Here is a 23,545-nt window from a genome sequence, read left to right as displayed (position 1 = left end):
GAATGGGTCATTTGAACTTATTTGCATCATATAAATGGGCTAGGTGCCAGATTCTCCAGGCCTCCTTGATGTTCCGATGCCATCACAGAGGCCAATCCCATTTTCACCCCCACACAGGATTCTCCACTGCATCTGGGTCGGGATTCAGGCAGGTGTGGATTTGTGCAAGTATTTGCCAGTGTGACCCTGACAAACAAAGAACAAAGAAAAGTACAGCACAGGAACAGGCCCTTTGGCCCTCCACATCTGCGCTGATCATGCTGCCCGTCTAAACTAAAATCTTCTACACTTCCGGGGTCCGTATCCCTCTATTCTCATCCTATTCATGTATTTGTCAAGATGCCCCTTAAACATCACTATCGTGCCTGCTTCCACCACCTCCTCCGGCAGCGAGTTCCAGGCACCCGCTACCCTCTATGTGTAAAAGAAAACTTGTCTCGTACATATCCTCTAAATCTTGCTCCTCGCACGTTAAACCTATGCCCCCTAGTAATTGATCCCTCTACCCTGAGGAAAAAGTCTCTGACTATCCACCCTGTCTATGCCCCTCATAATTTTGTAGACCTCTATCAGGTCGCCCCTCAACCTCCGTCGTTGCAGTGACAACAAACCAAATTTATCCAACCTCTCCTCATAGCTAATGCCCTCCATACCAGGCAACATCCTGGTAAATCTCTTCTGCACCCTCTCTAAAGCCTCCACATCCTTCTGGTAGTGTGGCGACCAGAATTGACCACTATACTCCAAGTGTGGCCTAACTAAGGTTCTGTACAGCTGCAACATGACTTGCCAATTTTTATACTCCATGTTCCAGCCAATGAAGGCCAGCATGCCGTATGCCTTCTTGACTACCTTCTCCACCTGTGTTGCCCCTTTCTTTTTAAAAAAAAAAAATTTTTATTAAGGTTTTCACAAAATATAAACAAAACAATATTAACAGAACAACCATGGTAAAACCCAAGAACAACACCCACCCCACTACAAAAGCAACTACTAAAACAAAAACAAGAAAGAAAAAAAAAAATCAAACAACAGAAAGGAAAGAGATACCACCCGCCACATCCAACAAACCCATGTACACACTTCTCCCTCCCACCAAGCCCCCCCCCCCCCCCACCCCCCCCCCCCCCCCCCCCCCCGCCCGGGTTGCTACTGCTGCCGGCCTATTTCCCTACCCTTCCGCCAGGAAGTCCAGGAAAGGCTGCCCCGCCTAAAGAACCCCTGTACTGATCCCCTCAGGGCAAATTTCACCTTCTCCAATTTGGTGAACCCCGCCATATCATTGATCCAGTCCTCTACACTTGGGGGCCTCGCATCCTTCCATTGAAGCAAGATCCTCCGCCGGGCTACTAGGGACGCAAAGGCCAGGACACCGGCCTCTTTCGCCTCCTGCACTCCCGGCTCCACTGCAACCCCAAAAATTGTGAGTCCCCAGCCTGGCTTGACCCTGGATCCCACCACCCTCGCTCCCCGAGCACCTAGCACACCTGTCTTCGGCCCCGAAAAACCTATTCGTCCTCGTCCCAGTCATGTGGGCCCTATGCAGCACGTTGAACTGAATGAGGCTAAGCCTCGCACAGGAAGAGGAGGAATTCACTCTCTCCAGGGCATCCGCCCACGTCCCCTCCTCATTCTCCTCACCCAACTCCTCTTCCCATTTACCCTTCAGCTCTTCCACCGTGGCCTCGTCTACCTCCTGCATTACGTGGTATACGTCCAAAATCCTCCCTCCTCCAACCCATACCCCAGAGAGCACCCTGTCCCGTACCCTCCATGGGGGCAACAGAGGGAACCCCTCCACCTGCCGCCTGGCAAACGCCCTAACCTGCATGTACCGAAACATGTTCCCCAGGGGGAGCCCAAACTTCCCCTCTAACTCACCCAGGCTCACAAACCTCCCATCCACAAACAGGTCCCTCAACCTCCTAATACCTACCCTGTGCCAGCCCAGAAACCCGCCATCGATGCTCACTGGAACAAACCGGTGGTTCCCCCGTATCGGGGACTCCATCGAGCCCCCCACCTCCCCCCTATGCCGTTTCCATTGCCCCCGAATTTTGAGGGTAGCCGCCACCACCGGGCTCGTGGTATACCTCGTTGGAGGGAGCGGCAACGGCGCCGTTACCAGCGCCTCCAGGCTCGTGTCCACACAGGACGCCATCTCCATCCTCTTCCATGCTGCCCCTTCCCCATCCATTACCCACTTACGCACCATCGCTGCATTGGCAGCCCAATAGTACCCACAGAGGTTGGGCAGCGCCAGCCCCCCCCTATTCCTGCCCCGCTCCAAGAACACCCTTCTCACCCTCGGAGTCCCATGCGCCCATACAAATCCCGTAATACTCCTGTTAACTCTCCTAAAAAAAGGCCTTCGGGATAAGGATTGGAAGGCACTGGACCAGGAACAAAAACCTCGGGAGCACCGTCATCTTGACGGACAGCACCCTACCCGCCAGTGACAGCGGTAACATATCCCACCTTTTGAACTCCTCCTCCATTTGCTCCACCAACCTTGTGAGGTTGAGCTTGTGCAGGGCCCCCCAGCTCCCCACCACCTGGACTCCTAGGTACCTGAAGCTCTTCCCTGCCTGCTTCAGTGGGAGCCTACCAATCCCCTCCTCCTGATCCCCCGGGTGCACCACGAACAGCTCGCTCTTACCCAGGTTGAGCTTATACCCAGAAAAGCCCCCAAATTCGCTGAGAATCCTCATCACCTCCGGCATTCCCCCCACCGGGTCCGCCACATACAGCAACAGGTCGTCCGCATAAAGCGACACTCGATGCTCCTCCCCACCCCGCACCAGGCCCCTCCAGTTTGCTGACTCCCTCAACGCCATGGCCAGGGGCTCAATTGCCAACGCAAAGAGCAAGGGGGACAGGGGACACTGTCTCGTCCCCCGGTGCAGCCTAAAGTACTCCGACCTTCTCCTATTCGTGGCTACACTCGCCATCGGGGCCTCATATAAAGTAATCTCACCCAACGGACAAACCCCTCCCCAAATCCAAACCTTTCCAACACCTCCCACAGATATCTCCACTCAACCCTATCAAAGGCCTTCTCCGCATCTAATGCCACCACTATCTCCGCCTCCCCTTCCACAGCCGGCATCATAATGACATTGAGGAGCCTTTGTATGTTGGTATTCAACTGCCTTCCCTTTACAAACCCCATCTGGTCCTCGTGGATGACCCCCCGGCACACAATCCTCTATTCTTGTAGCTAAGATCTTTGCCAGCAGCTTGCCGTCTACATTTAGCAGTGAAATCGGCCTATATGACCCACACTGCAGAGGGTCCTTGTCCCGCTTTAGGATCTAGGAAATCAGCGCCCGTGGCATAGTTGGGGGCAAAGCCCCCCCCCCCTCCCTTGCCTCGTTAAAGGTCCGGACCAACAGGGGGCCCAACAGGTCCGTGTACCTTTTATAAAATTCGGCCAGAAACCCATCCGGCCCCGGCGCCTTCCCCGACTGCATGCTCCCTATCCCTTTAACCAGCTCCTCCAGCTCAATCGGCGCCCCCAGTCTCTCCACCTGCCCCTCCTCCACCTTCGGAAATCGCAGCTTGTCCAAGAAGCACCCCATCCCCCCCCCCCCCCCCCCCACCGGGGGTTCAGACCGGTACAGTTCCCCATAAAAGTCCCTGAAGACCCCATTAACGTCTACCCCCCTCCGCACCACCTTCCCATCTCTATCCTCCACTCCCCCAATCTCCCTCGCTGTGTTTCCCCTTTCAATGACCTGTGGACCTGTACACCTAGATCTTTCTGACTGTCAATACTCTTGAAGGTTCTACCATTCACTGTATATTCCCTACCTGTATTAGACCTTCCAAAATGCATTACCTCACATTTGTCCGGATTAAACTCCATCTGCTATCTCTCTGCCCAAGTCTCCAAATGATCTAAATCCTGATGTATCCTCTGACAGTCCTCATCGCTATCTACAATTCCACCAACCTTTGTGTCGTCCGCAAACTTACTAATCAGACCAGTTACATTTTCTTCCAAAGCATTTGTATATACTACGAACAGCAAATGTCCCAGCACTGATCCTTGCGGAACACCACTAGTCACAGCCTTCCAATGACGTGGTGGGCCAACAAGGTAAGTATTTAAGGTAGGTCAGATGTCTAGAAAGCAGCAGCTATAGCTTAATAGAAAGCCAAAACCACATCACAAGGCTATAAAGCCCCCTCAGATCCTGTGACCTGTGAGGCGTCTATTCACTTCAAAGAGAAATAGCTTTCAGTAGCTAACGGAGGAACGGAGAATCCAAACAAAGGTTCCCGCTTCAGAGGCTGGCTGGAAAACATTCCAAATCTTCCAGCCCTGACCTCATTAATTATGCATGTGGATGTTTCACATCTTATTCAGTGGCGGGGCAGGCCTGGATGGTGCGTAGTCCACCGTTTTGTCTGGGTGCCATATTGAAAAGGTGTCCAACATCACTGACACCGTTGAAGAATAGGTGGATTGTCTGAAAATGAAAATAGATCAAGGGGAAGATTCTGAGACTGGAAGATGGGGATCTCCTGAGAACGAAGATGGATCACCAGGAACATTCTGAAGCTGGAAGATAGACCCCCTTCAGGACACCTAATCTGGACGGTCCACCTGCTCCACTGCTATGGTATTCCGGACTTTCAGGCTGCTTACATCCCAAGCTCTGTAGACAGCCCAGGCATTGTTTGGGTGAGTTCCGCCATCTGTACGGCACATTGTTTCAGATGGATTTCTTGCCTGCCTCTGGATTTTCTGAGCAACTATGGCGGGCACTGGTGGAAGATCCCTGTAAATTTACCCTGGTGTGAAACTGATTTCTGGGCCTCCTGCCATATTTTCCCTCCACACTGGCCATCGAGCGGCAGTGGCCTGGGAGAATTTAACTCTATGGGGAGCTTATCTTTGACAGTGAGTTCCCTTGCTTCAGCGCTGACCTTGAATCTGGGCCCATATGATTTGTGAGCTTCTCGAGATGGGTGCTGCTGTCCCAAGATAAGATCTTGGCTCGTCACCTATGGCTCTTATCCGAATGTAGCTTTGTAAAGGTCTTTTAAAAATTCAAAAGCTGCATCTCAAAAGTTCTCAATTCAATACAAATAATGTCACTATTTTGAAATATGGTACAGCAGAAGTAATAGAGTGCGTTTTTCCTAACTCTTCTGAAAATGCTTGAAACCTTATCAATATTGACCGGTATTATAGCATTGGTGCAGGGTTTATCATGACAAAAGAGGATCTGCCAATTGCTAGTAGGAACAGTAATGAGAAACCGTTTTGTTAATACATGTTTAAAGACACCATTCAAGTCATAACATGTAAGCAGTCATATTTTGATATTGCCATTTAATAACTGCCTTGTATCTTTCAGTGTACCAATAGGCCTCCCAGAAGAACAATGAGACTGCAGCATCTTGCGGAAAACTGTCTCACAATGCAGAGCTTATGGGTTTATATCTTGGTGCTCATATCTGGATTCCTTGAGTGCCATTGTAATAATGCAACAAACAACTCTGAGGTTAGATTACTTCTTGTGTCCTTTGATGGATTCAGGGCCGATTATCTTGAACAATACGACTTTCCTAACCTTCAGAAAATGATTGCTGATGGAGTCCATGTGAAGCATGTAAAAAATGTGTTTGTTACCAAAACCTTCCCAAATCATTACTCCATTGTCACAGGCCGCTATGCAGAAAGCCATGGTATCGTGGCCAATACGATGTATGATGCAGCCACCAAAAAGACATTTTCAACCTTTGCAGATAAAGATCAGTTTTGGTGGAATGAGGCCACTCCCATTTGGGTAACTAATCAGCAACAAGGGCACAAGAGTGGTGGAGTAATGTGGCCTGGTACTGATGTCAGAATACAAAATATTACTCCTTCCTATTTTTTGAAATATGACCGCAATGTCACATTCAATCAGAGAGCTAACCACATTATAGAATGGTTTTCCAACTTAACAGAATCCATTAATTTTGGGGCATTGTATTGGGAGGAGCCTGATGCCACTGGACATCGTTATGGACCTGAAAGTCGACAAATGAAGAATATGTTGAAGGAAGTGGATGATCACATTGGCTATTTAATTGATAAACTTCAAAAGGCTGGACTCTGGAACACAATTAATGTAATTATCACCAGTGATCATGGGATGGCACAGTGTTCTAAAACAAAAGTTATAAAACTGGATAATTGCATTGGACGTGGTAACTACACCGAGGTGACTTTCTCTCCAGTAACGGCTATCCTGCCCCTTAAAAGTAAGTACGATATGTAGCTATTCAAACTATCATAGCAGAAAATCTATTTTACAAGCATACAGTAACCAACTGTTAGTGAATCAACACACACAGGAATATGATGGGTAAAATCAACTTCATAGACCTCTTGTAATTCTCTCAGACCCCAGTTTGAAAACCTCTGTTCTAAATCAAATAAGGAATGAAATTGTGTAATTGTTTCCTGATACCTTAATTCTAGTGCAGATACTGCTAGTCCTTCCAATAATTAATTCTTTATTGTAGATAGATTGCACATAAACTACATGAGAGCCGAACATAAGCACCACATATGTCAGAACAAAATTGCCCCCATGGGCTCAAGTATAAAAAAAGAAAGACTTTTACTTTATGTAGCACCTTATAGCACCTTCACAACCTTAGGACATCCAAAGGTGCTGCACAGCCAATGAATTATCTTTTGAAGTGTAGTCACCATTGTAATGCAGGAAGCACAGCAGCCAATTTATACACAGAAACACCCATAAACAGCAATGTGACGATGAGCAGATAATCTGTTTGATATTCGTTAGAGAATAAATATTGGCCCGGATACCTAGGTCAACTCAAAAGCAAAATACTGTGGCTGCTATGTTACTGGAAATCTGAGATTAAATACAGAAAATGCTGGAACTACTCAGCAGGTTAGTTAGAGAGCATGGAGAAAGAAACAGAGTTTATGTTTCAGATCTTAGTCCACAGATGGTACTGACTTAGAATCATTATGACACAAAAGGAGGCCATTCAGCTCATCGAGTCCATACTGGCTCTCTGTAAAGCAATCCAATCAGTTCCGATCTGTCTGACTTGCTGAGCATTTCTGGCAGGGATTTTTCTGTTTCAGATTTGCAGCATCTGATTGCTAAGCTGATTGCTAGAGGAAAGGATTGCAAAGATGATTCTCGACAGGAGTGAGAGTAACAGGGTAGTTGTTATGGGGGACTTTAACTTTCCAAATATTGACTGGAAATACTATAGTTCGAGTACTATAGATGGGTCAGTTTTTGTGCAGTGTGTGCAGGAGGGTTTTCTGACACAGTATGTAGACAGGCCAACAAGGGGCGAGGCCACATTGGATTTGGTACTGGGTAATGAACCCGGCCAGGTTAGATTTATATGTAGGTGAGCACTTTGGTGATAGTGATCACAATTCGGTTATGTTTACTTTAGCAATGGGCAGGGATAGGTATATACCACAAGGCAAGAATTATAGCTGGGGGAAAGGCAATTATGATGCTATTCGGCAAGATTTAGGATGTATAGGATGGGGAAGGAAACTGCAGGGGATGGGTACAATCGAAATGTGGAGCTTTTTCAAGGAACAGCTACTGCGTGTCCTTGATAAGTATGTACCTGTCAGGCAGGGAGGAAGTTGTCGAGCAAGGGAACCGTGGTTTACTAAGGAAGTTGAAGCACTTGTCAAGAGGAAGAAGAAGGCTTATGTTAGGATGAGACATGAAGTCTCAGTTAGGGCACTTGAGAGTTACAAGTTAGCCAGGAAGGACCTAAAGGGAGAGTTAAGAAGAGCAAGGAGAGGACACGAAAAGTCGTTGGCGGATAGGATCAAGGAAAACCCTAAGGCTTTCTATAGGTATATCAGGATCAAAAGAATGACTAGAGTAAGATTAGGGCCAATCAAGGATAGTAGTGGAAAGTTGTGTGTGGAATCAGAGGAGATAGGGGAAGCGTTAAATGGATATTTTTCGTCAGTGTTTACACTGGAGAAAGACAATGTTGTCGAGGAGAATACTCGGGTTCAGTCGACCAGGCTAGATGGAATTGAGGTTCAAAAGGAGGAGGTGTTAGCAATTTTGGAAAATGTCAAAATAGATAATTCCCCTGGGCCAGGTGGAATTTATCCTAGGATTCTCTGGGAAGCCAGGGAGGAGATTGCAGAGCCTTTGTCCTTGATCTTTATGTCGTCTTTGTCGACAGGAATAGTGCCGGAAGACAGTAGGATAGCAAATGTTGTCCCCTTGTTCAAGAAGGGGAGTAGAGACAACCCTGGTAATTATAGACCTGTGAACCTTACTTCGGTTGTGGGTAAAATGTTGGAAAAGGTTATAAGAGATAGGGTTTATAATCATCTTGAAAAGAACAAGTTGATTAGCGATAGTCAACACGGTTTTGTGAAGGGTAGGTCATGCCTCACAAACCTTATTGAGTTTTTTGAGAAGGTGACCAAACAAGTAGATGAGGGTAAAGCGGTTGATGATGTGTATATGGATTTCAGTAAGGTGTTTGATAAGGTTCCCCACGGTAGGCTATTGTAGAAAATATGGAAGTATGGGATTGAAGGTGATTTAGCGGTTTGGATCAGTAATTGGCTAGCTGAAAGAAGACAGAGGGTGGTGGTTGATGGCAAATGTTCATCCTGGAGTTCAGTTACTAGTGGTGTACCGCAAGGATCTGTTTTGGGGCCACTGCTGTTTGTCATTTTTATAAATGACCTGGAAGAGGGTGTAGAAGGATGGGTTAGTAAATTTGCAGATGACACGAAGGTCGGTGGAGGTGTGGATAGTACTGATGGATGTTATAGGATACAGAGGGACATAGATAAGCTGCAGAGCTGGGCTGAGAGGTGGCAGATGGAGTTTAATGCGGAAGAGTGTGAGGTGGTTCACTTTGGAAGGAATAACAGGAATGCAGAGTACTGGGCTAATGGCAAGATTCTTGGTAGTGTAGATGAACAGAGAGATCTCAGCATCCAGGTACATAAATCCCTGAAAGTTGCCACCCAGGTTAATAGGGCTGTTAAGAAGGCATATGGTGTGCTAGCCTTTATCAGTAGGGGGATTGAGTTTCGGAGCCACAAGGTCATGCTGCAGCTGTACATAACTCTGCTGCGGCCGCTCCTGGAGTACTGCGTGCAGTTCTGGTCACCAAATTATAGGAAGGATGTGGAAGCTTTGGAAAGGGTTCAAAGGAGATTTACTAGGATGTTGCCTGGTATGGAGGGAAGGTCTTACGAGGAAAGGCTCAGGGACTTGAGGTTGTTTTCGTTAGAGAAGAGAAGGCTGAGAGGTGACTTAATAGAGACATATAAGATAGTCAGAGGGTTAGATAGGGGGGACAGTGAGAGTCTTTTTCCTCGGATGGTGATGACCAACACGAGGGGACATAGCTTTAAATTGAGGGGTGGTAGATATAGGACAGATGTCAGAGGCAGTTTCTTTACTCAGAGAGTAGTAGGGGTGTGGAACGCCCTGCCTGCAACAGTAGTAGACGCGCCAACTTTAAGGGCATTTAAGTGGTAACTGGATAGACATATGGATGAAAATAGAATAGTGTAGGTCAGATAGGCTTCAGATGGTTTCACGGGTCGGTGCAACATCGAGGGCCGAAGGGCCCGTACTGCGCTGTAATGTTCTAATGTTTTAACTGGAAAAAAATAAACATGTTTTTAATGTTCCCAATTTATATTGGCTCAAAGATTCCTGTAGCCAGTCAACTATCTGTGCTCGCTGTTAGTTAGACTTCTACTGGGGAGGCCTTTAAAAATGGGGCCCCTATCTTCAAGGGACTAGGTTGCTGGTGAAGTGGATGAATCCGAGGCCGCCCCGTCAATGTTTTGATGTGGGACCCATCTCTTGAGATTTTTTTTCCCATATCCAGGAGAAAGCCGCTGTTGCTGTTGGCAGCTTCAACAGCCCTTTTTCCGCCCTACATTGGCCGTTGCCGAATTCTGGGAAAATTCTGCCCAAAGACTAAAGGAAAGGAAAATGACACATAGCAGAAAAGGGGAGACTTTCCTTCACCTTAATTTGTACCCTAAGGCTTTGTGAGAAGCTGCGATTTATTGGTAGCCTTGGTTGTATAAATCTTTGATAATAGTTTGACTATTTTATTTCCATTTGACTCATGTTGTAAGGGCTGATATGTTATATGAATGAGCCTCAAAAAATCTTCTACAATTTTTCTTTCATCAGAACTTCTAGATTCTACTCCCAACAAAATTAGGGGATCTTTCGCCAATGTAATTGATTTTATTGTGTTCATTGCAGACCGCTGTGGCACCTACCATCGTTACTTCTTATACTTGTTCAAAGAGGTGGCATGGTAGCATCCTGGTTAGATTTGCTGTCTTGCAGGGACCTGGGTTCAATTCCGGCCTTGGGTCACTGACTGTGTGGAGTTTACACATTCTCCCCGTGTCTGCGTGCATTTCCTCTGGGTGCTCTGGTTTCCTCCCACAGTCCAAAGATGTGCAGGCTGGATGGATTGGCCATGATGAAATTGCTCATTAATGCTCAGGGATGTACAGGTTAGGTGGGGTTTGAGGGGTAGGATGAGGGAGTGGGCCTAGATAGGGTGCTCTTTCAGAGGTTCGATGCATTCATAGTGGCCCGAATGGCCTCCTTCTGTATTGTAGAGATTCTATTCTAAGTTAGTATAGAGATCAAGTGGAAGCCATGATATCTGGTAAATTCCTGTGTCTGTATAAAATCATACTGCCCATTGAGTCTGTGCCAGATCTTTTAAAGTGCTATCCAATCAGACCCACTCCCCTGCTTTTGTCCTGTGTTTTTTCCCCTTTCATTATTTATCCAATTTTCTTTTGAAAGCTCCCATTGAATCTCTTTCAATCACGCTTTTAGGAAGTGCATTCCGGATCATAACTAAATACAAAATAAAATCTCTCTGGTTCTTTTGTCAATTGTCTTAAATCTGTGTCCTCTGGCTACTGGCCCTCCTGCGAGTGGAAACCAATTTCAGGCCAATGATTATCTGTAAAATATATTCACAATATATTTCTGCAATGAAAAGAGTAAAGATCGTGGTAATTGTACTGTACTTTCATCAGTGGACTCAGCCAGCATTACAATGAAGTTGCACAATTAAAACATTTCTTTTTATTTTAGTCAGTTTTGAACATCAGGTTCAACATGTGATTCCATCTTTGTTTTTAACAGACGTAAGTTACGTATACGAATTGCTGTCGAACTGTGATAGTCACATGAAGGTATATTTAAAAGAAGATATCCCAGAACGTTTTCACTACAAACACAATGAAAGGATTCAACCAATTCTGCTTGTTGCTGACGAAGGATGGACAATTGTTCAGAATGGATCAAACCCCCAGAGTAAGTTGAGGATGGAAAATAGTTTTGTTTTTTGTATCTGAGCATTATATCCATCCCAGTCCTTTTCCTGGTGTTACTTCCACGTATGTCTATGTTTCCAATAATCAATGAGTTAACATTTACGGTGTAAGACTTAAAATTAAATTGCATTTTTTTTAATAACAGAAGGAAAACTTCATGCTCAAGGTCACAAAATTCCAAATAAATTGTTGGAAAGCTCTTGAGATGTAAGGGCACATTTTGTTCCTAATAATTGCTTATGGATTACCACTCAAACTGGCAGGATTACTCCTTTCTGAACAGGAGGATTTTTGGTTTCGACCAAAAAATAGACAGAATCATCAAGTATGATTGACTGCTCCATTTTTGCAGTTTTGTGCAGGTATTGCATAAATGGTTCATTGGAAACACAAACAAGATTAAAAGAAATATGTAACCACAGCTGGAAAAGACCGTCCCACCAGCTAATTTGCCTTGACCCCACCCGGCAGCCCCCCGTAAACGAGGGAGAGGACCTCTTAAATGGATCCCGCAGAGTAAAGCCCACACAGCAGCCATTCCACCATGCAGATCAGCCTCACATTTCGGTGATGGCCTGATTATTGGACGTGGTGGAGTCCAGACAGGATATCTAGTTTTCCCCTGAGGGGGTCGGAGGGTCAGCCGTAGGACATCCAGTGATGCCTGGGAGGCAGTGGCAGCGGCAGCGGCCATCAGCACGGGGAGAGTTACCAAGAGACCGCCACTCAGTGCATTAAGAGCTCGATGACCTCTACCGGGCTGCAGGGTTGAATTGGCATTGGCCCCCAGGTACCACCTGCCACTCTGCCCACACCCAAGCACAGCCCTGCCATGCCACATCACACACCCCCAGCACAATATTGCGCCTGTGCCCCTGCACACCCAGTAGCCCACCTGCGCACCCCACTCATGCCCCATGCCTGCCCCCTTCCAAGAGAACACCTTGGAGGAGAGCTTCGAGGATGCCACCATCGGGGCGTCGCAGCTGTCATTCCCACCCTCCACCAGCACAGAGACACCCACCACGGTGGACGAAGGTAATGGACAGACTTCTGGAGCACAATCTGGTGAGCACAACACAGTTGCTAATGCACATGGTGTCCAATAGTCCTCCATGCCCGTCCACCCCAACCCCACCTCCTGGCCACCCCACCACCACTGGCAGAAGCCCTCCGGTCTGCCGCACAACTATCGGCAAACTATGGCAATGTTGGACACTTTCCGTCTCTCCCTCAGCAGCCACAGAGCCAGTTTCATGACTTTTAAAAACGCAACTGAACCATGAGAGGCAGAGAATCGCGGAGGTCCGGAGAATATTGGGTCGGGCTCGCTAATGATATGCAAACGGTGTCTACTGTCCGCGTGGAGTGAAATGCATTGATGCCGTTTTAGAGGTGATGGAGAATCGCGATTTGGCATCAAATCGCCCTTTGCCGAGATTTTGGCGTTTGAAGCTTCTCTGCCCAATTGCATTTCTCGATTTCGGTGTCAGCTAACGGATATCCCGCCCCCAGTGATTGGTATGTTAAACCAAGACAAAACCAGTCATCCTACACTAGAGGCATGATAAACATGGCACCAACAAAATTACAAAACACCTGGCAGCACACCTACTGTAAATTCATTGGTTGTTGGAAACTTTAGGAGGTGATGGGGAATTAAATTATCCTGCTTTATGAACTTGTATTAATTAATGCAGAGAAGTTGCATCATCCCTGGATCCAAATGAAATTTGAAACAAAAATGAATTAGTCCGTTATAGAGCGGAGTGTAGTAATGCATTAGGGAAACTGTTAAACCTAGGTATTGCAATGGACAAGGAGTCAAAAATGGTAGTTATGTTCTATTGTAGGTGATAGGAATGTTTCAAAGATTCCCTAATCCTTGAGAACTAAGTAGTGACATTTGATGACTGTCTTCCTGACATTGAGTTTGTGTTGGGCTGGTATCTCCCCTTCCAGATTATAATTCTCCTGAAATGATCCCAGGACTCGTTCACATGGCCACTAAAATCACACGAAGCTCTGAGGAGTTTATTAAATGGTATTTTAATTTTTTTTTAAATTTCAAATAAGATCCCTTTATGGATTTTGAGTACAAGCTCAAAACCTGTCTGGCTGAATGGCTATCAGAATAAAAGAGTGATCTTTCAAACTTTAATTAGCAAACTTTTCAAGTTTCACAGTCAAAAATGGTGAAATAATTTAGGGCTAATGTATAGAATTCTGTCAACCAAAATTTGATCATCATCTAAGCTGACACTCTAGTGCAGTACTGTCAGAGATGTTGGCTGGAAGTCCCTGGCCACTGGAATTCTCTGTTCCCTCCAGCAGTGCACCGTCGTTTGTGGGCTTTCCAACAGTGTGGGGTGGCTTCAATAGGGAAAACCTATTGACAAGCGGTAGGAGCAGAAATTCCCACGGCTAGCAATCGGCATGCCGCTGAGAAACACTCAGCTGGGGGACCAGAAAATCCTGCCCATTGTCTTCCAGATAAGACATAAAACTAAGACACCTTCCCTGCCCTCAGATGGAGGGCACTATTTAGAGGATCAGGGGAGTTGTCTTGGTATCCTAGATAATATTTTTGCTTAACGAAAATCCTAGAAACAGGTTATCTGGTCATTTATCTGTTTATGAAACCTTGCTGAGAATAAATTGTTTTCTTTGTTTTCAAACATTACAAGTAATTGCACTTCAAAAGTACTTAGTGTAAAGTGTTTTATAATTTCTTGCTTTCACCAGCCTCACGAATGGCATGGTTACAAAAGTAGGGCAAAACTAGGCGCCCTGCAACATGTTTCTTAATCTCCTGATCCCTTCAAAGCCTCTCCAACCCCTACAAGGCTCATGTCAGGAGTGTAATGAATAAGCAATACTTGACTGGCTGGGTGCAGATGTAACCACAGTCAAATCTTAGGACGGTTCAGGACAATGCTGTCTACTTGATCAATCTCTCTGTGTTGATATCCACCTCCTTTGCCCCATCGTCCCATAGTAGTAAATCCTATCTACAGGATGCACTGCTAAGTTCAGTTAAGTGCACCTCCTAAATCCACAACTTTGGTCACCAAGAAGGACAAAAGCAGCAAGATAATAGAATACCATCACATCAAGTTGCATACCATCCTGTCTCAGAATACTTACTTTGTTCCCAAATCTTGGCTTGTGCCCCAGTCTGTCATCTTCCATTGTATCACATTTGATAACTTGTGGCTCCCCATATATAGTTTCAGTACTTTTCTCTCTTATTTGCATGTTTTGCATGTCCTCGGCCAAACCTATTACCCACAACAAATCAGCACGTTTGGCTTTGGCCACCACCTTGTGAGCCATGGCTTCTAACATAGGGTTAACAAGTAGAAAAATGCTCACATATTAGAGGCACTCAGAGACATTGAGTGAGGCACAGAAAACTGGAAAGGAAGGATAGACTTGAAATATGATAATGTGAGCAGTACTGCAACAGAGATATGGATGTTGATATGCGAAACATGTATGAAGAATAAAGGCATATTTAAAACAAAGTTGGGACAAAGTTAAGTTCTCTGTAATGTAAGCTTCCATTGGGAAATGATCAATGGCAGAGTACCAACATGGAAAACAATCTCGTTCTTCGGTGTCATAATTGTATAATTTGTTTTTGTCTTTTTCTTCAGTGGGTGACCATGGTTATGATAACACTTTACCAAGCATGCATCCCCTTCTGGTAGCTCATGGACCAGCATTTCGAAAGTCACAGTATAAATATACATATACAAGCATTAACATTTTAAAAATACAATTTCTATTTGTAGTGCCAAACATATGAATACCTATTCACTACTTCACCGATTTAATGGGCTGAAGCAAACATGTTCTTCAGATTATCAGTTGAAATTTTGTAGTTACACCTGAAATTATTCCGAGACTCTCCTATCACTCCACTGTTTATGTAGAGGTGAAGGAGCCGGTTACTGAAGGAAAACCCAGCAAGAAGAGGTTCTCCCCAAATTTTACTGCAAAACCTATTCTAATTTTTTTCTTCAATATCCTGTCTCAGTAACTGACCAAATTGACAACCTGGCTGACGACGGGAACACTCAGCAATGAGAAGGTGTACCTGAGGATCCTTGGAAATTGTTCATGACAATTGTGATGGGGAGGGAGCGAGAGATTGGAGCTTGGCAGATGGGTGAGATGAGGCAATTGTGGAAGTCAGATCAAGACTGGAGGTTGGTATAGGGGGAGGGAAGGAGAAAATGATTAGAGCTTGGTGGGGAGGTGGGTACTCAATGATTAAAGCAGAGGCTACAGGTGAGAGGCCTAAATTCGAGCCATGAAAATAAAATAGCTGCCACTAGTTTCAAGAGAAAATCAGGAAAAAATTCCTTTACCCAGTCATGAGAATGTGGACCTCTCTCACTTGGAGTGTTTGAGGCTAGTAGCGTGGATGCATTTGGGGAAGCCAACTAAGTACATGAAGAAGAAAGTAACAGAAGAATGTACAGTATTGATAAGGTGAGAATAAGGTTGGAAGGGCTCATGTAAAACATAAACCTGGAGGGCTTCATTTGCTGTTAAGTTCTCTGTAATGCAAGCTTCCATTGGGAATTGATCAGTGGCAGAGTACCAACATGGAAAACAATCTCGTTCTTCGGTGTCATAATTGTATAATTTGTTTTTGTCTTTTTCATCAGTGGGTGACCATGGTTATGATAACACTTTACCAAGCATGCATCCCCTTCTGGTAGCTCATGGACCAGCATTTCGAAAGGCTTACAAAACCAACACAATCAACAGTATCGATATCTACCCACTGATGTGCCACATCCTGGGGCTGAAGGAGGAGTCTAACAATGGAACGTTCAGGAATGTGAGATGTTTGCTGGTTAATGAGCACTGTGTGAGCCTGCCAGATGTGGTTGGAATTGTGATTGGTTCCTTAATGGTATTGGTCACACTGTCCTGCCTTATAATACTAATGAAAAAGCGAGTGTCACCTCAGCATGCATTTGCTCGCCTCCAGTTGCAGGATGATGATGACGATGATCCTTTAATAGAGTAGTTTTAAAGTTAGCAGTGTGAAAAGTCAGCAATTAAATAGATTTATAATTTTAATGTGGCAGAAAGCAAAATTGATTTCATTTTAAAGATGTTAGCAATGGAATTACTTTTTTCCCCCATTATCCTTTCAATACTGCAGATCTAATTTGCAAATTGTGGTGGTGAAATCACTCAAGCAAAGGGATTATCTGCTGAAATTACTGTTATCAAGAGTCAAACAATTAATAAAATTCAGAATTCTGTTCTTATCCATACTAATTGCTGCCACGTTAAAACATTCAAATATTTGTGTATCCTGTTTGTACTGTCATGTTTCAATTCAGGTAAATACATTTCTCATGCAGTTTGTTTTGCAAGTGACAGTATATACTTGAAATTGGTGCAAGACAGTTTTTAGTAGATTAGAAGTGACAGGTTAGAAAACAGTTCTAATAGAGAAATGAAACCTGAAATCTCCTGGACTACCTACACCTGGTATCAGTACAAACATAGTTATCATGAAGTGAGATGGAGCTGATTACAGAATTCCGCAGACCTACTATGAATATTTATCACCTGCTCAGAATTAAATTGTTGCCAATGTTTGGGGGTAACATGAGATCAAGATTCAGAGTTCTGCATTTCTGAACTTGCATAGACACTGAAATCCCACAAATTAAACCAAATCAGACTGCACTGATGACACAGATGTGTTTAAATTTAGATGAGACAACTTGTCTAGGCTAGTGGAGCTGGTTTAGCACAATGGGCTAAACAGCTGGCTTGTGATGCAGAACAAGGCTGGCAGCGTGGGTTCAATTCCTGTACCGGCCTCCCTCAACAGGCGCCGAAATGTGGTGACTAGGGGCTTTTCACGGTAACTTCATTGAAGCCTACTTGTGACAATACGCAATTATTATTATTATTATTATAGGTTTATGCAATCAGGTTCCATGACAAAATTAATTTGTCCCACCATCGTCATGAAGTATTTACAAGAAAATATGGATTGGGCCTGGGTCATACTGTAGCATTGGCAGTGGTAATATCAGAGTTCTGGGCCCTGTTTTTTTTTAAAAATGGAGTCTGGCAGCCACCCAAAATGTAGTGAGAATGTGTACAACAAATATTTTTTAAAAAGGTTTAGAACCAGAATCAAGGAAAAAAAATTATAAATAGGTGAGTAAATGAATGGGGAAAGGAGGAGTCGAGGGAAGTGAAGAGTTAACATTTTTAATTAGAATGCTTTAGGTATTTTGAAAAATGAAACCTTGACATCAGAGGTATTATTGTAATGCCATGGTTTACTTCAATGTGAATGTATTCAGGTCTATTGTTTTTAAGTTGGCTATGGATCTGCTGGCAGTCAAGGGTTAAAAGATTGACATCTACATACGGTGTGTGTATTTTCACAAAATTGTATAAGACTAAACTATGGTTTAAGCAGAATATATTTTGGAGGCAAGACTTTCTAGGATTTATATGGGGAGAGGGAAATGTACTTTGCAGAAAACTAACTGAAAACTCGTCAATCTTTATTTTGGCAAGTTGCATTTAAACATAGATTTTATCCAAATTAGCTGTTTTGAAGATAACCCATTTAAAAAAGAGCATTATGCTCTGACATTAAGGATTAATACTTCTATTACTTGCGATATAACAAAGTTTGTACTTTAATAAGTCAAGAATATCCAAGTTCTCAAAGTGATGAGTGCCTATATATAGGTGAAAACAAAAAGTGACATGTAACTGAGTGTTTTTTGGTGCACTGGTGAACATGGCTGGAATCTTGTGGGGGTAACAGGGGCTAGACCACCGGCTGAAGAATTGGGAGAGCCCATCAACCTTTTGCAGGAAGGTCCATCGTATCTCGTTTCACTCAGGCACATGACAGGCCAGCAGAAGGTCTCTTCCCTGACGTTGCAGGATCAAGGACCCCAGGTGCAGAAGTCATACCCAACTAGCGAATTAGAGGCCGGGAGCTTTACTGAACAGCAGTGCTACTAGCGAAGTGGTGGCTGCTGCTGTTACACCACCCACCTTTTGGCGTGGTGGTGGGAAAGGAAGAGTTATGGAGGAGGAGATACAGATTGTGGGGGAGGTCCACAGCAAAGGCTAGAGAGTGGCTCGCAGTGGACCTCCCCATTCCCAATGCCAGGTTCCTCAATCAAGTATTGTGCCTTTTAATGTGGGATCCTACTGGGAGCCTGCAAGCAACCCGACAAGACAAAACCCTTGCCTGCTGAAGGGTTAATCCCAGCAACAAGCGAATAAGACCCATAAATAGGCATCAGTTGCTCATATAAGGGCCTCTATTGGCAGCAAAGGTCATCCATAGGCCTTTTGCCATGACTGAATTGGGGTGGAGGCATGAAAGTGGTGAGGTCATCTGTAACTTTCCCAGTTGATTAAATGCCACCCGCTGGCACCAAACTCACCATGCAGTAGGGGACACAAGTTTTCTCCCCCATGTGATATATGCCTTATTCCAGAATTCAGCATTGTATGGAAAATATACTTACACAGACCTGAGGGTATCAACTAGATAGTTTTTTTTGAAGAATAAAGGGTTATGATGTTCAGGCGGGAAAGTGGAGCCGAGTCCACAAAAGATCAGCCATGATCACATTGAATGGCAGAGCAGGCTCGAAGGGCCAGGTGGCCTACGCCTGCTCCTTATGTTCTTACACATCTCAACTCCATTTACATCTTTCTCAACTAACCAGTTTTTAAAGAGGAGCTTGTGTGGGCAACATTAAGTTGAAAACCTGGAAGACACCTGACAGACCTGAGGGTATCAACAAGATGCAAACAGTGTTTATTCAATATAGCTTATCTGTATATATTTCAGCTGTTAAAAGCAATATGATAAAAAATTCTAGATGATAAGACTATCTTTTACTGCTTGGGTTACATGAGTCTTTAGTATCTTGGGTATTTAATTGTTTCTCTGTACAGATTTTTTGATGTAAGTGTGAATTTCATATATTTTATGGCAATGAAAGGTGAGAATTAGAACATAGAACATAGAACAGTACAGCACAGAACAGGCCCTTCGGCCCTCAATGTTGTGCCGAGCCATGATCACCCTACTCAAACCCACATATCCACCCTATACCCCTAACCCAACAACCCCCCCTTAACCTTACATTTATTAGGACACTACGGGCAATTTAGCATGGCCAATCCACCTAACCCTCACATCTTTGGACTGTGGGAGGAAACCGGAGCACCCGGAGGAAACCCACGCACACAGGGGGAGGACGTGCAGACTCCACACAGACAGTGACCCAGCCGGGAATCGAACCTGGGACCCTGGAGCTGTGAAGCATTTATGCTAACCACCATGCTACCCTGCTGCCCCTAATTCTTTTCAAGCTTCACACAAAAAGTAAATGTTTGCAAAGTTATTCAAACATAATCAGGAAATAATTTACCTGCCAATAAAATGATCCTAAATATCCACCTGTCAGTCTGTTGTATCACCTGCATGTGGATCAGCACTCCCATTGTATATTTGATTGACAGCTCTGAGCTGGAGGTTTCGGACAGTTGTGCTCAACAAAGAGGTTCAACTGTGCTAGATGTGTCACTCCAGGGAAAGTTTGCTTTGTGTAATTTTAGTCTTCTTACGAATACAATTATAAATTCCATGTAGCAGTAATATATTTGACTTATTCTGCAGAGGTGAGCTACCTAGGAGCACTGATCCTCCACTTAAAAGGGCCATTGATGAATTTTGGTTCCCCATCCATTATCCCCAAGGTCACGAGGTGGCACGCCCCGGGCAGGGCAGTCCAGCCGAATCGTCGCTGCATGAAAATGCCAGCTTGCCACTACCCAACCTGGCAGCACCCCTGCCAGTGGCACCTTCAGTGCCAGGCTGGAACCCTGGTGGCATTGCCAGGGTGCCTAGCTGGCACCAGGGTACCACCATGCCCAAAGGAGGCATCTGATCTCCTGGGAGACCTCCACAAGTGCCGTTCCATCTGGTCCTTTTTGTTGAGACCAATACTGAACAGTGCTCACCCAAGGTCTCCGAGGCCAAGGGAGTAGATTCCAATGCCTCGGGACACTGCATATTAGAGTGAGACTAGCTGCCTTGCTCTAATATGCTGATTTGCAGAAAGTGATCCCGCCAACGTCTTGCAAGATCGCGTTAAGATATCGCAATGCGTTGTGAACCGGGTAGATCTCGGAACAGTGGTCTCCAGCTTCTATCACACTGCGCCCCGCCGTGCTGTTTTTTGGGCGCAGCATGGCCATTCGATCATGCCCATTATCTCTGATACTTGCATTATTCAGCAATAATCTTATATTTGGAGATATTTGATTCAACCTGTGTAAATATAACACAACTTAACTTACTGCTGCCTCCAATTACTCAAATATAGAAAAAAAAAGCAACTCCTAAACCACTGTAAATATGAACTTAAAGTTCTTTGGGACTGGGAATCTTTGATTTCTTAAGTCAAAACCTAACTTTCCATATTATTAACAGAGTGACTTGGATGCTAAACAACTGTGGTAAAGATGTTGATATAGAATAGTGTTCATCTTTTGGTCATAATTTATAAAACTGAATATACCTCTATGTACTTTCTTTCACTGTAATCAATTAGTAATAACACTGAATGTTAAGGTGACATTCGATCTTAATGGACTATTCCTACAGCTATGTGATGATTTTAAAACTTTTGTCATTTGTGTTTTTGTTTTGAACTATGAGAACTGAAATAGCATTTCTGCGCCTCTTTTAAAATAAGATTAAAATTAATGTACTATGTTCCAAAATTACAAAATATCTGTATTCACAAATCAAAAACCTGCTTCAATACTTAAAAGGTGAAAACTAAAGATATTTTTCGTACATAATGACTAAAGTAATAAGCACTCTTAGAAACTGGTACTGTTATCATTTATTTGGATTCTGAAAAATGAACAATAAATATTTTTTCATTTTACTCATTTTTGTTGTTGACCTTTTATACATTATGTGGACATATACCATTGATGTAATTTTATCATTTCAATCACAGGAGCTTAGGAAAGGCAACACCCATTTCATTGCTGCCAATAATTAAGACCATTTTGCTGCTGGTTCCATGTTTATTCTCCGACAGATCAAAAACCACATGGTACATTAGGTATCTTTTATGTTAACAAACTTTTAATTTAAACACAGAAATAACCACATTAGCTAAGAAATAACTTGACAGTTAACAGTTCTTAAGTAAAAGAGAAAACCTTAACTTACTTCCTAAACCTGCCACTATATTCCAATTAAGCAAACCAATATATTTCAAATACCACTCAAATAAACAGCCAGGTTTCTACTTGCTTTTCTCTGTGCAGAATATTTGTAGAGAACACTTTTCAGGACCAAAGTGAAACACCTCTGTTCAGATGAGAGTTTTAGGACCAACTGAATTTTCTGACAGACATGGCTCCTCCCATTAACTGCATTATTTGTACCCAAAGCATAAAGCATTATTTTCTCTCTTACAAGATGTGCCTTGACGTGTTTAGTCAGGACCAAAAACAATCCCCCGCAAATTATTTACACTCCAGGGGTCTTTCAAATGTAAACAATATTCCATTAGGTAACTATCTGTAAACAAGTACATGTCCCTTCTTAATGAGTTTCAAAACGGCAAATGGTGATTATCACAAGCTGTATTTTCCCACTTGAATACTCAAAAATCTATGGTCTTATCCTGGATAATTTCACTGCTATTTTGTTTTATAGCAATTTATTTATTCTTCCACTGGGTGTAGATGTCACTGGCTATCCCTTATTTTCTTGAGACATGGTCTTCAAGAACTATTAGCTGACACTTCACCTGCAAATCAATAATGACCGTACTTTTACAACATCTTAATTACAGTTCTAGCAGTCATACTGCCTGGTTTTAATAACGTTATTGCAAAAAAAAAGGCAATTTCTTATATTCTTAACAAAGTGCAAAAATTGCAGTTATACTTCTAAATGGTGAATATCATTTTTACCAATTATAGATTGGGAGTGTTTTAATCATTTCAAATGCGGATAACTGTAATTTTACTGATCAATAATTACGTTTACAACTACTGAAACTTTACACATTCGGACAGTAAGGTATAGATTTCTTTCTTGCTTGCCTGCTGTATCCTTTGACAATCCTCTTCACTATCCACAACTCCACCAATGTTTGTGTCATCTGCGAACTTACTAATCAGATCAGCTGAATTTTCTTCCAAATCATTTGTATACACGAAAAGCTTAACGTCATCTAGGACAAACCAGCCCATTTTCTTGACATCCCATACACTACTTTCAACATCCACTTCAGAGGTCCTGTCTCCTCCATTAGTACCTTCCAAACCCATGACCTCTATCACCTAGAAGGACAAAGGCAGTGGATGCATGGGAATGCCACCACTTGCAAGTTTCCCTCCAGGCAACATACCATGCTGCCTTGTAACAATGTCACCATTCTTTCACTGCTGCTGGATCAAAATTCTGGAACTCCCTTCCTAATAGGACTGGGTGTACCTACACAACATGGTCTGCTGTGGTTCAAGAAAGTGGCTCACCACCTCCTTCTCAAGAAAATAAGGGATAGCCAGTGACGTCTACACGCAGTGGAAGAATAAATAAATTGCCAAAAAACAAAATAGCAGTGAAATTATCCAGGATAAGACCATAGATTTTTGAGTATACAAGTGGGAAAATAGAGCTCGTAATAATCATCATTTGCCGTTTCAAAACTCATTAAGAAGGGAAAGGTCATCTACCACTTTTGCAAACATAGGAGCAGAAATAGGCCATTCACCACATCTCTATCCTATAAGGGTGACCACTAATTTTAAAACAATTTTGCCTAATTCTGGACTCCCCGACAAGAGGCAACATTCTTTCCACATCCACCTTTTCAAGCCCATTCAGGATCTTATATACTTCAACTGAGTCACCTCCTACTCTTCTAAACATTAGCTGAACAAGCCCAACCTGCCCTACCCATACTCAGAAGACACCTTCAACGAATTTACATCCTTGTTTAAAACAAAACCAAAGCTGCACATAGAATTTGACATGTGGTCTCACCAATGCCCTGTATAACTGAAGTATAACATACCTATTTTATGTTCAATTTC

The 23,545-nt window shown here is 43.7% G+C and overlaps 1 protein-coding gene across 3 annotated transcripts in view; it reads left to right on the top strand.

Annotated features, from left to right (window-relative positions):
* The window catches only part of enpp4 (ectonucleotide pyrophosphatase/phosphodiesterase 4), a 51,165-nt gene extending 33,181 nt beyond the window's left edge, over positions 1-17,984 (top strand). For all 3 annotated transcript variants that reach the window (XM_038799923.1, XM_038799922.1, XM_038799921.1), the window contains exons 2-4: positions 5,370-6,261; positions 11,193-11,363; positions 16,063-17,984. In XM_038799923.1, the coding sequence (XP_038655851.1) occupies positions 5,397-6,261; positions 11,193-11,363; positions 16,063-16,430 (1,404 nt within the window). In that variant the 5' untranslated portion in view covers positions 5,370-5,396 and the 3' untranslated portion in view covers positions 16,431-17,984. The remainder of the gene's footprint in view (positions 1-5,369; positions 6,262-11,192; positions 11,364-16,062) is intronic.
* Positions 17,985-23,545: the final 5,561 nt, after the last annotated feature.

Source organism: Scyliorhinus canicula, chromosome 6, assembly GCF_902713615.1.
Source record: "Scyliorhinus canicula chromosome 6, sScyCan1.1, whole genome shotgun sequence".
Lineage (NCBI taxonomy): Eukaryota > Metazoa > Chordata > Chondrichthyes > Carcharhiniformes > Scyliorhinidae > Scyliorhinus > Scyliorhinus canicula.
The sequence above is the reverse complement of the archived record's forward strand: the minus strand, read 5'-3'. Positions and strand labels throughout refer to the sequence as shown.